General features: G+C 48.0%; 1 protein-coding gene across 1 annotated transcript in view; it reads left to right on the forward strand.

Moving 5' to 3' along the window:
- The window catches only part of dock8 (dedicator of cytokinesis 8), a 334,288-nt gene that overhangs the window by 260,166 nt on the left and 60,785 nt on the right, over window positions 1-13,337 (forward strand). The window contains 3 exon segments of the mRNA XM_084323164.1: window positions 629-821; window positions 4,837-4,980; window positions 11,732-11,863. Of these exon segments, the coding sequence (XP_084179290.1) occupies window positions 629-821; window positions 4,837-4,980; window positions 11,732-11,863 (469 nt within the window).

Genomic DNA, 13,337 nt, shown 5'->3' on the forward strand with positions numbered 1-13,337 from the left:
AATGGAACTAGTCTTGTGGAGTCCGCTTTGACCGTTTTCCAGGTTTAGCAGCTATCGCTAGTTAGCTTAGCATAATCCTAATGGATACCTTGGTTAGCAGCTACCGTTAGCTCATTGCTTGTGTCAATTAAATGACATGTTATTAAAGGTCCGCGCTGGTCTGTCTAATGAAATTACAACCGCAACATTATATCGCACTGTACAGCCCTGACTACACTAACGTTAGCCTATAGCTCCGCCGTCCCTGCTACACTCGGGACCAATACACTAACGTTAGCCTATACTGCTCCGCCGTCCCTTCTCGAGGAAAGCGCTGCGAGTGTCTCTCGGCCGCGGGCGGCGCCATATAAACTAAATACTCGATGTTCGCGATATAGTACAGTACTACATCTCGGGCAGAACAATCCGCGATACATCGAGTATACTCGATATATCGCCCACCCCTACTGTAGTCCTGCATGTTATCAACAAATGTGCATGCTTGGTGTGAATGTATGTGTGCCATTATTACTGTCAATGTAATAATCGTGGAATATTTGTATAATGAGGCTGTGGCTGTATGTGTATGTCACCTGAATTTCCCCAAGGGGATTAATAAAGTTCATCCATATCCTTACCCTTATATCAGGATAGCAAAGGGCTACCAGACGTCCCCTGACCTGCGTCTGACCTGGCTGCAGAACATGGCGGAGAAGCACAACGCCAGGAAGTGTTACACGGAGTCGGCCATGTGTCTGGTGCACGCTGCCGCCCTGGTGGCGGAGTACCTCAGCATGCTGGAGGACCACAAGTACCTCCCTGTGGGGAGTGTCACCTTCCAGGTACATTTAGAATCTTTATTTATGTCCACATAAATACAATGTTTAAAGGACACAAATATTATCAGTGCACTGGGACATTGTGGGTTATTCTGTTACATTCGTGCCCAAATTGGCAAAGGAAACCAAAGTTACACGGAGACACACACACACACACACACACACACACACACACACACACACACACACACACACACACACACACACACACACACACAGATAGATATACAGACGCACAGACAGACAGACAGACAGACAGACAGACAGACAGACAGACAGACAGACACACAGACACACAGACAGACAGACAGACAGACAGACAGACAGACAGACAGACAGACAGACAGACAGACAGACAGACAGACAGACACACAGACACACAGACAGGTAGATAAATAGATATATAGATACACATACAAACGTACACAATTAATTAAAACAAACAAATAAAAAGACCTACAAACAAGGAGCCCACTACACGCACACTGAATGCAGATAAAGCAATAAACAACAACACATGTGCTGCACACATATCAGAGTCAGTCAGTGTAGTTGCCATGTATGGACGAATCCACATTGGAATATAGGTACAGAACAAACACTGTGTGTCTACGACTAATCCAATACAGGAGCAGAGTAGAAACAGTACAGAAATAAATAAAATTAAATAAAAAAACACAGACAGTATAAAAGCAAACACACACATATGCGGCTGGGTGGCGCAGCGGACATTGCGCTCGTCACCAACGCAAGAGACACCGGTCTCGAATCCGGCTGTCAGCGTTGCCTCCGGCTTCGGCCGGTCGTCATACTGACTCAATTGGCAGAGTCAGCGGGAGGGGAGTCGATGGGTAGTGATCTGGTCGTTGTAAACAGCGACTCCTACAGGTCGTTCAAGGCGCCTGCACAGCAAAGACAGGAGATGGCGGGGGCAGTGTGAGCCTCCCACACGTTACTCCTCGCCTATAAGAGTCCGTGCTGGCAGGTGAAAAGATGTGGCTGGCTGACTCCGCATGTATTGGAGGGGACACGTGATGGGCTTCTACCCTCCCTACGACCGGCCAGTGGGGGGCACATGCGAGCAACGATCAGGACAGGGGAGGGGGAATTGGCACGAGAGGAAATTGGGATGGGAGAAAAGTCACAGAAAAAGGAGGAGAAAAAGTAGGTAAAAAAAAAGCACACACACACAGACATTGTTTTGTCTGTATGGAAACAGCGCCTCTCTCCTCTACTCGCCACAGATATATGTCTCCCCCTCTGTATCCAGCGGGAGGCGCTGCTCTCTCACAACGTCAATATGTAAATAATAATGGTCTCTTGGTGCCACCGCTAAACACAATGCCTTTTGAAGTTGACGTAAACGATACCACCACCAACAACAACAATAACAACAACAACATAGTCGTCGAACGTCTGTCTGAACGTGGGAGTTGAATCTAGAGAAGAAGCAGATAAAACGTGAAAACATCGTACCTTTGAGCCTGGGTGTTTTGGCGTCGATCCGCCATGTGCTTTAAAACCTTTCAAACCCTTTCACCGCCACACTACCAAACGGTTAACCCTTTTCACTGCGACGACACACAGAAGGTCAACCCTTTCACTGCCACACAACAGCAGGTTAACCCTTTCACTGCCACACAACAGCAGGTTAACCCTCGGTAACCGTCGGTAGTGTGCTAGTAAAGGGTTAACCTTCTGTAGTGTGGCAGTGAAAGGGTTAAACCCCGCCGTACGGTGGCCTGTGGTCTCACTCTACCTCCTGTGCTGAGAGCAGACCCTGAAAGTAGCAGCTCTCGGTCCAGTCAGAACCTCGCGGTCTCTAATCTGGGCCGAGTACGTTCCCCTGACCCCTGACCTCTGACCTCGGGGTTCAGGAAAACCATTCCAACCCCATGATCTCACAATTTGATTGTACCCCTGAATAGGTATACCATCATGGATCCACTATACCGTCGTCACAATATGAAAAAATATATATTTAAGATATATATATACATGGGCCTATGTATACCTCTCTCTCTACCCCCACCTCTCTCCTTCTCTATCCCTCGCTCTCTCCCCCCTCTCTCTCTCTATCCCTCTCTCTCTCCCCCCTCTCTCTCTCTCTCCCCCCCCTCTCTCTATATCACTCCCTCCCTCCCCCATCTCTCTCTCTATCCCTCTCTCTCTCCCCCCTCTCTCTTTATCTCTCCCCCCATCTCTCTCTCTTCCCCCCCTCTCTCTCTATATCACTCCCTCCCTCCCCCTCTCTCTCTGTATCTCTCTCCCTCTCCCCCCTCTATCTCTCTATCCCTCCCTCTCTCTCCCCCCTCTCTCTCTCCCCCCCCTCTCTCTATATCACTCCCTCCCTCCCCCATCTCTCTCTATCCCTCTCTCTCTCCCCCCTCTCTCTTTATCTTTCCCCCCATCTCTCTCTTCCCCCCCTCTCTCTATATCACTCCCTCCCTCCCCCTCTCTCTCTGTATCTCTCTCCCTCTCCCCCCTCTATCTCTCTATCCCTTCCTCTCTCTCCCCCCTCTCTCTCCTCCCCCCTCTATCTCTCTCTTTATCTCTCCCCCCTATCTCTGTCTCCCCCCTTTCTCTCTATCACTCCCTCCCTCCCCCCATCTCCCTCCCTCCCTCCCTCCCTCCCTCCCTCCCTCCCTCCCTCCCTCCCTCCCTCCCTCCCTCCCTCCATCCCTCCCCCTCTCTCTCTCTGTATCTCTCTCTCTCTCTCTCTCTCTCTCTCTCTCCCCCCCCTCTCTCTCCTTCTCTCTCTTCCTCTAAAATAATATTCCTTGCAGCGGTATTAAAAAGTAAAACAAAATAGACCGCTTTGAATGAAATAGAAGGACATTAAAAAGAGACGTCTTGTCTGTAATTGTAATTTGTACTGGAAAAATTATACTTTCAAATTCCATTCAAAAGAAATATTGCAATATGATCATTTTGGGCATTTCGCCCATCATCCCTACCTGTGAACTCAGAAACACTGAAATAGGCAGCCGATAATAATAATAATAATAAATTGTATTTGTATTGCATTTTTTGTTCACTAGGATCCCAAAGTGCTACAGGGTTAAAACATAGTTAAAAAAATAAAATAATTATTAACCCTTTCACTGCTGCACTACCAAAACGGTTAACCCTTTCACTGCGACAACACACAGAAGGTTAACCCTTTCGACCATCGGTTGTGTGATAGTAAAGGGTTAACCTTCTGTCGTGTGGCAGTGAAAGGGTTAATAATAATAAAAAAAATAAAAAATACAGAATACAATTTTTATAAAAATAGAACATAGTTAAAAAAGTAGTATAAACAGAAAATTAAAGACAACAGCACAAGAAAAAATGTAATCGCAAGAAAAAAAGAAAAAGCTAGCAATCAAAGGCCAAAGTGTGACTTTGCTCCTGTTGGGTAAAAAAAAGAAAACATTCAAACCCCCAGGTTGCACCGATTCCACCAGCGAACGAGCGGTAATCTGAAAACAAGGCCGCGTCCCCGGACTCCTCGCGGAGCCAACCTTTCAAAGAAGCATGGTTCTCTTAGCAGCCGCAGTGACTGATCGACTGAAGGACGCGTGCAGCCTCCCCTGCCCCCCTCCGACAGGACACTGCCCGCGGCTGTCACCGGGTCGTCAATAATATTGACGACGTGATTCGTTTCAGGACATCTCCCTTTTTACATACCGGACTCGACCCTGATTAGTTGATTAATTTAGAGGGGGCTAATTGATGGATTAGATGATTGATCATCTCTCTCTCTCTCCCCCCTCTCTCTCTCCCCCCTCCCCCCCTCTCTCATCTCTCTCTCTCCCCCCTCTCTCTCACTCTCCTCTCTCTAATCCCCCCCCTCTCTCTCTCTCTCTCCCCCCCCCCCCCCCTCTCTCTCTCTCTCTCTCTCTCTCTCTCTCTCTCTCTATCTCTCTCTCTCTCTCTCTCTCTCTCTCTCTCTCTCTCTCTCCCCCCCCTCTCTCTCTCCCCCCCCCTCTCTCTCTCTCTCCCCCTCTCTCTCTCTCCCCTCTCCCTCTCTCAGAACATCTCTCCTAACGTGTTGGAGGAGTCGGCGGTGTCTGATGACATCCTGTCTCCAGACGAGGACGGCGTGTGTTCTGGACGCCACTTCACTGAGAGCGGCCTGGTGGGACTGCTGGAGCAGGCGGCCGAGCGCTTCAGCAACGTGAGGTCCACCACCGAGGAAGAGACGCACACATTATCCACCACCAAGGAAGAGACGCACACATTATCCACCACCGAGGAAGAGACGCACACATTATCCACCACAGAGGAAGAGACGGCACACATTATCCACCACAGAGGAAGAGACGCACACATTATCCACCACCGAGGAAGAGACGCACACATTATCCACCACAGAGGAAGAGACGCACACATTATCCACCACAGAGGAAGAGACGCACACATTATCCACCACCGAGGAAGAGACGCACACATTATCCACCACCGAGGAAGAGACGCACACATTATCCACCACAGAGGAAGAGACGCACACATTATCCACCACCGAGGAAGAGAACGCACACATTATCCACCACCGAGGAAGAGACGCACACATTATCCACCACAGAGGAAGAGACGCACACATTATCCACCAGAGGAAGAGAACGCACACATTATCCACCACCGAGGAAGAGACGCACACATTATCCACCACCGAGGAAGAGACGCACACATTATCCACCACCGAGGAAGAGACGCACACATTATCCACCACAGAGGAAGAGACGGCACACATTATCCACCACAGAGGAAGAGACGCACACATTATCCACCACCGAGGAAGAGACGCACACATTATCCACCACAGAGGAAGAGACGCACACATTATCCACCACAGAGGAAGAGACGCACACATTATCCACCACCGAGGAAGAGACGCACACATTATCCACCACCGAGGAAGAGACGCACACATTATCCACCACAGAGGAAGAGACGCACACATTATCCACCACAGAGGAAGAGAACGCACACATTATCCACCACCGAGGAAGAGACGGCACACATTATCCACCACCGAGGAAGAGACGCACACATTATCCACCACAGAGGAAGAGACGCACACATTATCCACCACCGAGGAAGAGACGCACACATTATCCACCACAGAGGAAGAGACGCACACATTATCCACCACAGAGGAAGAGACGCACACATTATCCACCACAGAGGAAGAGAACGCACACATTATCCACCACCGAGGAAGAGAACGCACACATTATCCACCACAGAGGAAGAGACGCACACATTATCCACCACAGAGGAAGAGACGCACACATTATCCACCACAGAGGAAGAGACGCACACATTATCCACCACCGAGGAAGAGACGCACACATTATCCACCACAGAGGAAGAGACGCACACATTATCCACCAGAGGAAGAGAACGCACACATTATCCACCACAGAGGAAGAGACGCACACATTATCCACCACCGAGGAAGAGACGCACACATTATCCACCACCGAGGAAGAGACGCACACATTATCCACCACCGAGGAAGAGAACGCACACATTATCCACCACAGAGGAAGAGAACGCACACATTATCCACCACCGAGGAAGATAAGATAAGATAAGATATTCCTTTATTGATCCCCTTGGGGAAATTCAGGCATCATAGCAGCATGGGGGGGAGGGGGGGGGGGGGGTACAGGTAGTAAACAACAACACAGTGTACAGGTAGTAAAAACAACACAGGCAGTGTAAACAATTTGGTCAATATGGTCAATATAATTTACTATCTGACTAGCTGAAGAAGTATTCACATTATTCACAGTGTCACATAAGGTGCAGTATGCATAAGGTAGTGTTATAATTTACTATCTGCTGAGTATACATTATTCACAGTATCACGGTATCCACTGAATATACATTATTCACAGTATCACGGTATCCACTGAAATATACATTATTCACAGTATCACAGTATCCACATAGGGTGCAGTAAGCCTAAGGTAGTGTAGGTTGTCCTCCTTGGGTTCCTATAAGTCCCAGGTCAATGTCTGGTAGCAGTCGCTGTCGCTGCCCCCTGTTGTGGAGCCTGGAGGCTGCTAGTCGCTGCCCACTGTTGTGGAGCCTGATGGCCGCTGGTATGAAGGACTGTCCGAGGCGGTTAGTTGAGTGTCGTGGGGGAATGAGTCTGTGGCTGAACGAGCTTCTCATCTTGACTAGCTCGTCGTAGAGGGGGTGGTAGGGGTTCTCCATGATGGCAGCCAGCTTCCTTATCATCCCCCTCTCTGCCATCACCTCAAGTCTAGGTAGCTCGACTCCCACCACGGAGATAGCCTTCCTCACCAGCTTGTTGAGCTTGAAGGCAGACATTATCCGCCACAGAGGAAGAGAAGGCCATGCACACATTATCCACCACAGAGGAAGAGAAGGCAGACATTATCCACCACCGAGGAAGAGAAGGCCATGCACACATTATCCACCACAGAGGAAGAGAACGCACACATTATCCACCACAGAGGAAGAGAACGCAGACATTATCCACCACCGAGGAAGAGAAGGCCACGCACACATTATCCACCACAGAGGAAGAGAACGCACACATTATCCACCACAGAGGAAGAGAATGCAGACATTATCCACCACAGAGGAAGAGAAGGCAGACATTATCCACCACAGAGGAAGAGAAGGCACACATTATCCACCACAGAGGAAGAGAAGGCAGACATTATCCACCACAGAGGAAGAGACACACACATTATCCACCACCGAGGAAGAGACGCACACATTATCCACCACAGAGGAAGAGAAGGCACACATTATCCACCACAGAGGAAGAGACGCACACATTATCCACCACCGAGGAAGAGAAGGCCACGCACACATTATCCACCATAGAGGAAGAGAAGGCAGACATTATCCACCACAGAGGAAGAGACGCACACATTATCCACCACAGAGGAAGAGAACGCACACATTATCCACCACAGAGGAAGAGAAGGCACACATTATCCACCACCGAGGAAGAGACGCACACATTATCCACCACTGAGGAAGAGAGGGCACACATTATCCACCACAGAGGAAGAGACGCACACATTATCCACCACAGAGGAAGAGACGGCCAGGCACACATTATCCACCACCGAGGAAGAGAAGGCCATGCACACATTATCCACCACAGAGGAAGAGAACGCACACATTATCCACCACAGAGGAAGAGAAGGCCATGCACACATTATCCACCATAGAGGAAGAGAAGGCAGACATTATCCACCACAGAGGAAGAGACGCACACATTATCCACCACAGAGGAAGAGAAGGCAGACATTATCCACCACAGAGGAAGAGAAGGCACACATTATCCACCACAGAGGAAGAGAAGGCACACATTATCCACCACAGAGGAAGAGAGGCCACGCAGACATTCAAGTCAAGTCAAGAGTTTTATTTGTCACGGCATACGAGTATACAATAAAATGCGGGTGGTCTTGCCCGCAACGATGTGCAATACAGTGGGTACAACATATAATAGAATCAAATACAAAAAACTTTGTGCAATAACAGGTAACAGGTAACATGGTGTGACATCTCGGTATCTGTACATAGTTATTTACAGAGCATATAGGACATGCTAGGTAGCGTTGGTAGTGCAATACACTGTTACTGTTGCTAATACTGATTTAAAGTGGCCTTTCCTTTTGGCAATAAGTGTGGGTGTGCGCGGCATGAGTGTGTGCCCGCTCATGTTAAAGTGTTAAAGTGGCTGCTAGACATTATCCACCATAGAGGAAGAGAAGGCCAGGCACACATTATCCACCATAGAGGAAGAGAAGGCAGACATTATCCACCATAGAGGAAGAGAACGCACACATTATCCACCACAGAGGAAGAGAAGGCAGACATTATCCACCATAGAGGAAGAGAAGGCCAGGCACACATTACAGTTTTCTTGTTCGCCCAATAACGTTAACCAAATGAAACCAATGGAAAGAAACACACACGCGTCGCCGACAAACACATCAACATTCTCCCCCGCCGGACTCACAGGCACAATCAAATGAAAAGAAGAAAAATTATTCTTAACCCATTCTCCGCCAATCACGTGTTTAGGCGGGTTTCTCCGCCATGCGTTGTCTGCCAATCACGCCGTAAGGCAGGGGTCTCAAACTCAATTTACCTGGGGGCCGCTGGAGGTAGAGTCTGGGTGAGGCTGGGCCGCATCAAATATTCCACAAAAAAGGGTTTAAAGTATTAAAAAAAAAGGTACAACTGATCCAATCTTCTCACAAACTCACTAAAACCTCACAAACACCAGCAACTGAGCATTCTCAGTGGTGTCAGTGGACTCATCCACAGCTATGGAAATGAATGCACTGTGCATTTTTTTTTATTTATCACAAAGCTGTTTAATCAAATCATCAGCCAGTATTTCAGTTATTCTGGTTGCTGTGCTATCTGAGGAGGATTTGCTTTTGTTTGCCTTCAAACATGGTATCCATCACTTCAGTCATACATTATTTTATTATTTATGCATCAGAGAATGGCTTCTTGTGTTTAGCCAACACCCATGCCACTGAGTGAGGACTTTGTTGCTTTTTCTCGTTGTGACAAAGATTTAACAATAATTCTGCTTGCAGCTTGATATGATTTCATTCCATTTATTTTTGTGGTTCTTAGCACTGAATTCTGAGGAAAGGCTGCATCAAAATAACTGTGTTTTGTTTCATAGTGGCGTTTCAAATTGCCACTCTTCTGGGAGGATGCACGCATATTTTTCAGTCCATGCACCTTTGAATTGCAGCGATTTTCACTGTCGACTTTTCTTTTACTTTCTTTGAACATGCCACATTTTTCTACTAACTGCCTGCTGGCGAATCTAGGCTACTAGCTACATTTATCTCACGGGGATAAAACTGGGAAAGAGGTTACTAGCTACAGTACCTGCAGATTAGACTACTACTGTAGATGCGCTGTCAACTCGCTCTGACTGGGACCCGCTGAAAGACAACACGCATTCCGTGAAGACCCGCCCTACTCTGCTCTGATTCGCAGACTGTGGGTGGGGGGGGAGAAACGCTGACGGGACGCTGAATGTGATTGGACCAGAGTAGACAGACACAGACAGTGGAGCAGTGCTTGCAGAGGAGATGAGCAGAGAATTTTGAGGATGCCTGCCATACGCACTGGATATATTTTCCTTCCACTTGGTATCACTCCGGAATCACATTTCAACCAAGTCACTAATGTAACGTTGCTGCCATGAGCCTGCGCTATGGTAGCCTACAAGTGATAAAATAAATAAAACATCCAACTCGCACAACGACGCGGCAAACAGTTGCGTGCGGGCCGCACTAACACTAAACTTTGATGTCAAGTAGGGGGCCGCAAAATATCATCCAGCGGGCCGCAATTGGCCCGCGGGCGGCGAGTTTGAGACCCCTGCCATAAGGCGTGTTTGAGATCAATATTTCATATTTTCGTCATGGTATTCATATTTCACCCACGGAGTCTTGGCTGATGCTGTCTGAGCCATCACAACTCTGCAACACTTCAATACCGCCACCTGGTGGCCGATCGGCGAGTTGCCAAACCGGAAGTGCCCATTGGAGCTCGGTCCGTCCCCTAATTTCGTCCGGCCACTCGTTTATCGTCCCGGGGCTCAATACAGACACTGTGGATATGGATCTTTGCCATAACTCAATAATCAACATGATTTGGACGTGTATTAGTAATATACAAACCGGAAATGGATCGCATCGATCAACATCACATAATTGGGATCTGTTTGCTCCACTCTCATCGCCCAACGCTACGAGGAGACTGACGTGAGTTTCAGCGTTTTTCTTTATCATTTTCAATACAAACTGCTCTGATCAATATATCACCCATACTACATAAATCATTTAACGTCGGTCATTGAATTATAAACGACCCCCCCCCCCCCCCTCCGTTCACCCGCAGATGATCAGTCATGACGTTTAGGACCATGTACAGTTGACATTTTTAATATAGTATGGATCGGTATCAAACTGCATTTGATAATCTAATATATGCATTTATGCCTATATCTCACGTTCTATGAAATACTGCAGAAAACGATAAAAACATATTTATACTCTAGACGGTATTTTAGTATGAATGTGTGAATGAAAAAGTAAAACGTTCCTACATCCTGAACGATAGATAATTGATGTTGAATGGGCCATAGTAATGTCAATTTAGCAATACAATTTAAAAAGTTATAGCCCTGCAAAGAAGGTGAACATCTCCATAGACAAATAGCGCTGGCAGAGGATGGTTTAGGATGATCAAAGTGGTGGCAGAGAATGGGTTAATAATAATTATTATAAATATTTTTTTTCTGTTGTACCGAACTCGTACCGAACTGTGACCCCAATACCGAGGTACGTACCGAACCGTGGCTTCTGTGTACCGTTACACCCCTATTATCCACCATAGAGGAAGAGAACGCACACATTATCCACCACAGAGGAAGAGAAGGCACACATTATCCACCACAGAGGAAGAGAAGGCCAGGCACACATTAACCACCATAGAGGAAGAGAAGGCCAGGCACACATTAACCACCATAGAGGAAGAGAAGGCCAGGCACACATTATCCACCATAGAGGAAGAGAAGGCCAGGCACACATTATCCACCATAGAGGAAGAGAAGGCCAGGCACACATTATCCACCATAGAGGAAGAGAAGGCCAGGCACACATTATCCACCATAGAGGAAGAGAAGGCCAGGCACACATTATCCACCATAGAGGAAGAGAAGGCCAGGCACACATTATCCACCATAGAGGTTGTTGTTGTTGTTGTTGTTGTTGTTGTTGTTGTTGTTGTTGTGCTGACCAGCCGTCCTGCTTGCCTCCTCAGGGGGGCCTGTACGAGGCAGATAGTGTTGTTGTTGTTGTTGTTGTGCTGACCCCTGCTTGCCCCCTCAGGGGGGCCTGTACGAGGCGGTGAACGAGGTGTATAAGATCATCATGCCCATCCTGGAGGCCCACAGAGACTTCCGCAAGCTGGCCTCCACACACGAGAAGCTGCAGAGAGCCTTCCTCAGCATCATCCAGAAGGTAACAGTAACATGATAATATTACCATTTTTTATTTTTTTTACTTTCTCTTTTTCCCCCTTTCTTTTGACATCTTTCCCCCATCCCAATGTTAGTCGTTATCCCAATTCCCACTCCCCTTCCTGGTTGTTGCGCACTCTACCCCCTACCGTCGGTCCGGGAGGGCGGAGACTATCACATGCTTCCTCCGACACATGTGTACCCAGCCCACCGCTTCTTTTCACCTGGCAGCGCGGACTCTCACTGGGAGAGTGTAACGTGTGGAAGGTCACACTACCTCTCTTAGATCCTTCCCTCGCTGTGCAGGCGCCCCGACCGAACTGTAGGAGTTGCTGTCCACAACGACCCAGACCCACCCACCGGCTTCCCTCCCGCTGACTCTGCCAATCGAGCCAGTATGACGGCCGGCTAAGTCGGAAACAACGCTGACAGCTGGATTCGATACCAGTGTCTCTTGCGTTGGTGATGAGCGCCTTGTCCGCTGCGCCACCCAGCCGCCCTCTAAAAACATACTTATATTCACCACGGTATAACGCGTGAATGTATGCATGGAAAAATTTCTCTTTTTTGCATCGTGACCGGAAGAAAGTCACTGTCAAATGACCATAGTATTGTATCCATAGCTATAATATATATAGTTATAGCTCTACAAACAAGGTGACGGACTCCTTTTTTTTTTTTTTTTTTTATCCACTTTTTCTCCCATTTTCTATATTTTCTCCCATCCCAATTTCGTATCATCCAATTCAACCCTCCCCTGTCACGAACGCTGTTTCTTGCCTCCCACAAGCCGGCTGCCCCCGACACTTCCTGATTCTACTGCGCAGGCGCACCAACCGACCTGTAGGAGTCGCTGTCCACAACGCCCGATCCCCACCCATCAGTTTCCCACCCCCTAATACGGCCAATGTGTATTAGTATGAACGACCAGCTAAACTGAAAGCAATGTGGAGCGCTGGGCTCGAACAGGCCCTGCCGGGTATCACACGGGCTGACGGTAAGACATTTATCACCTAATTTATAGCCGGATCGGAGCTTGATGTGCAACGCTAGCAATCGATCTGTGAATGTGGCTACTTACACGGACACTGTATTAGTAATCAATAATACTAATCGACGTCCCCCGCCGCCCCCCTTTCATCCATAGATGCTCTGGGATAGTCCGGATCATAAGCAGTTTATGTTATTTCATTAGCATATATACAACGGAAATGCCGTTGAATATAACGTTAGTAGCCTTTAGCTCTATAACTAGCTTTCCAGAAAATAGATGATACGAAATCTGCGATAAAACTTATATTCACGGGGGAGCTCCAGTAGCTCACCGCGTATCTCGGCGCTATTTCTGCGTCGGGAGGAGCCGTGCTGCGTCACGGTTCTGGTTGACTCCGAGTTCGATTCCCGGACCCGCCGTCATTTGCCGAATGTCTTCCCCTGTTCTCCCTCCCGTTTCACTCTACAACTGTCGGTCATGC

This window comes from Notolepis coatsorum (assembly GCF_963971535.1).
Source record: "Notolepis coatsorum genome assembly, chromosome: 10".
Taxonomy (NCBI): Eukaryota; Metazoa; Chordata; class Actinopteri; order Aulopiformes; family Paralepididae; genus Notolepis; species Notolepis coatsorum.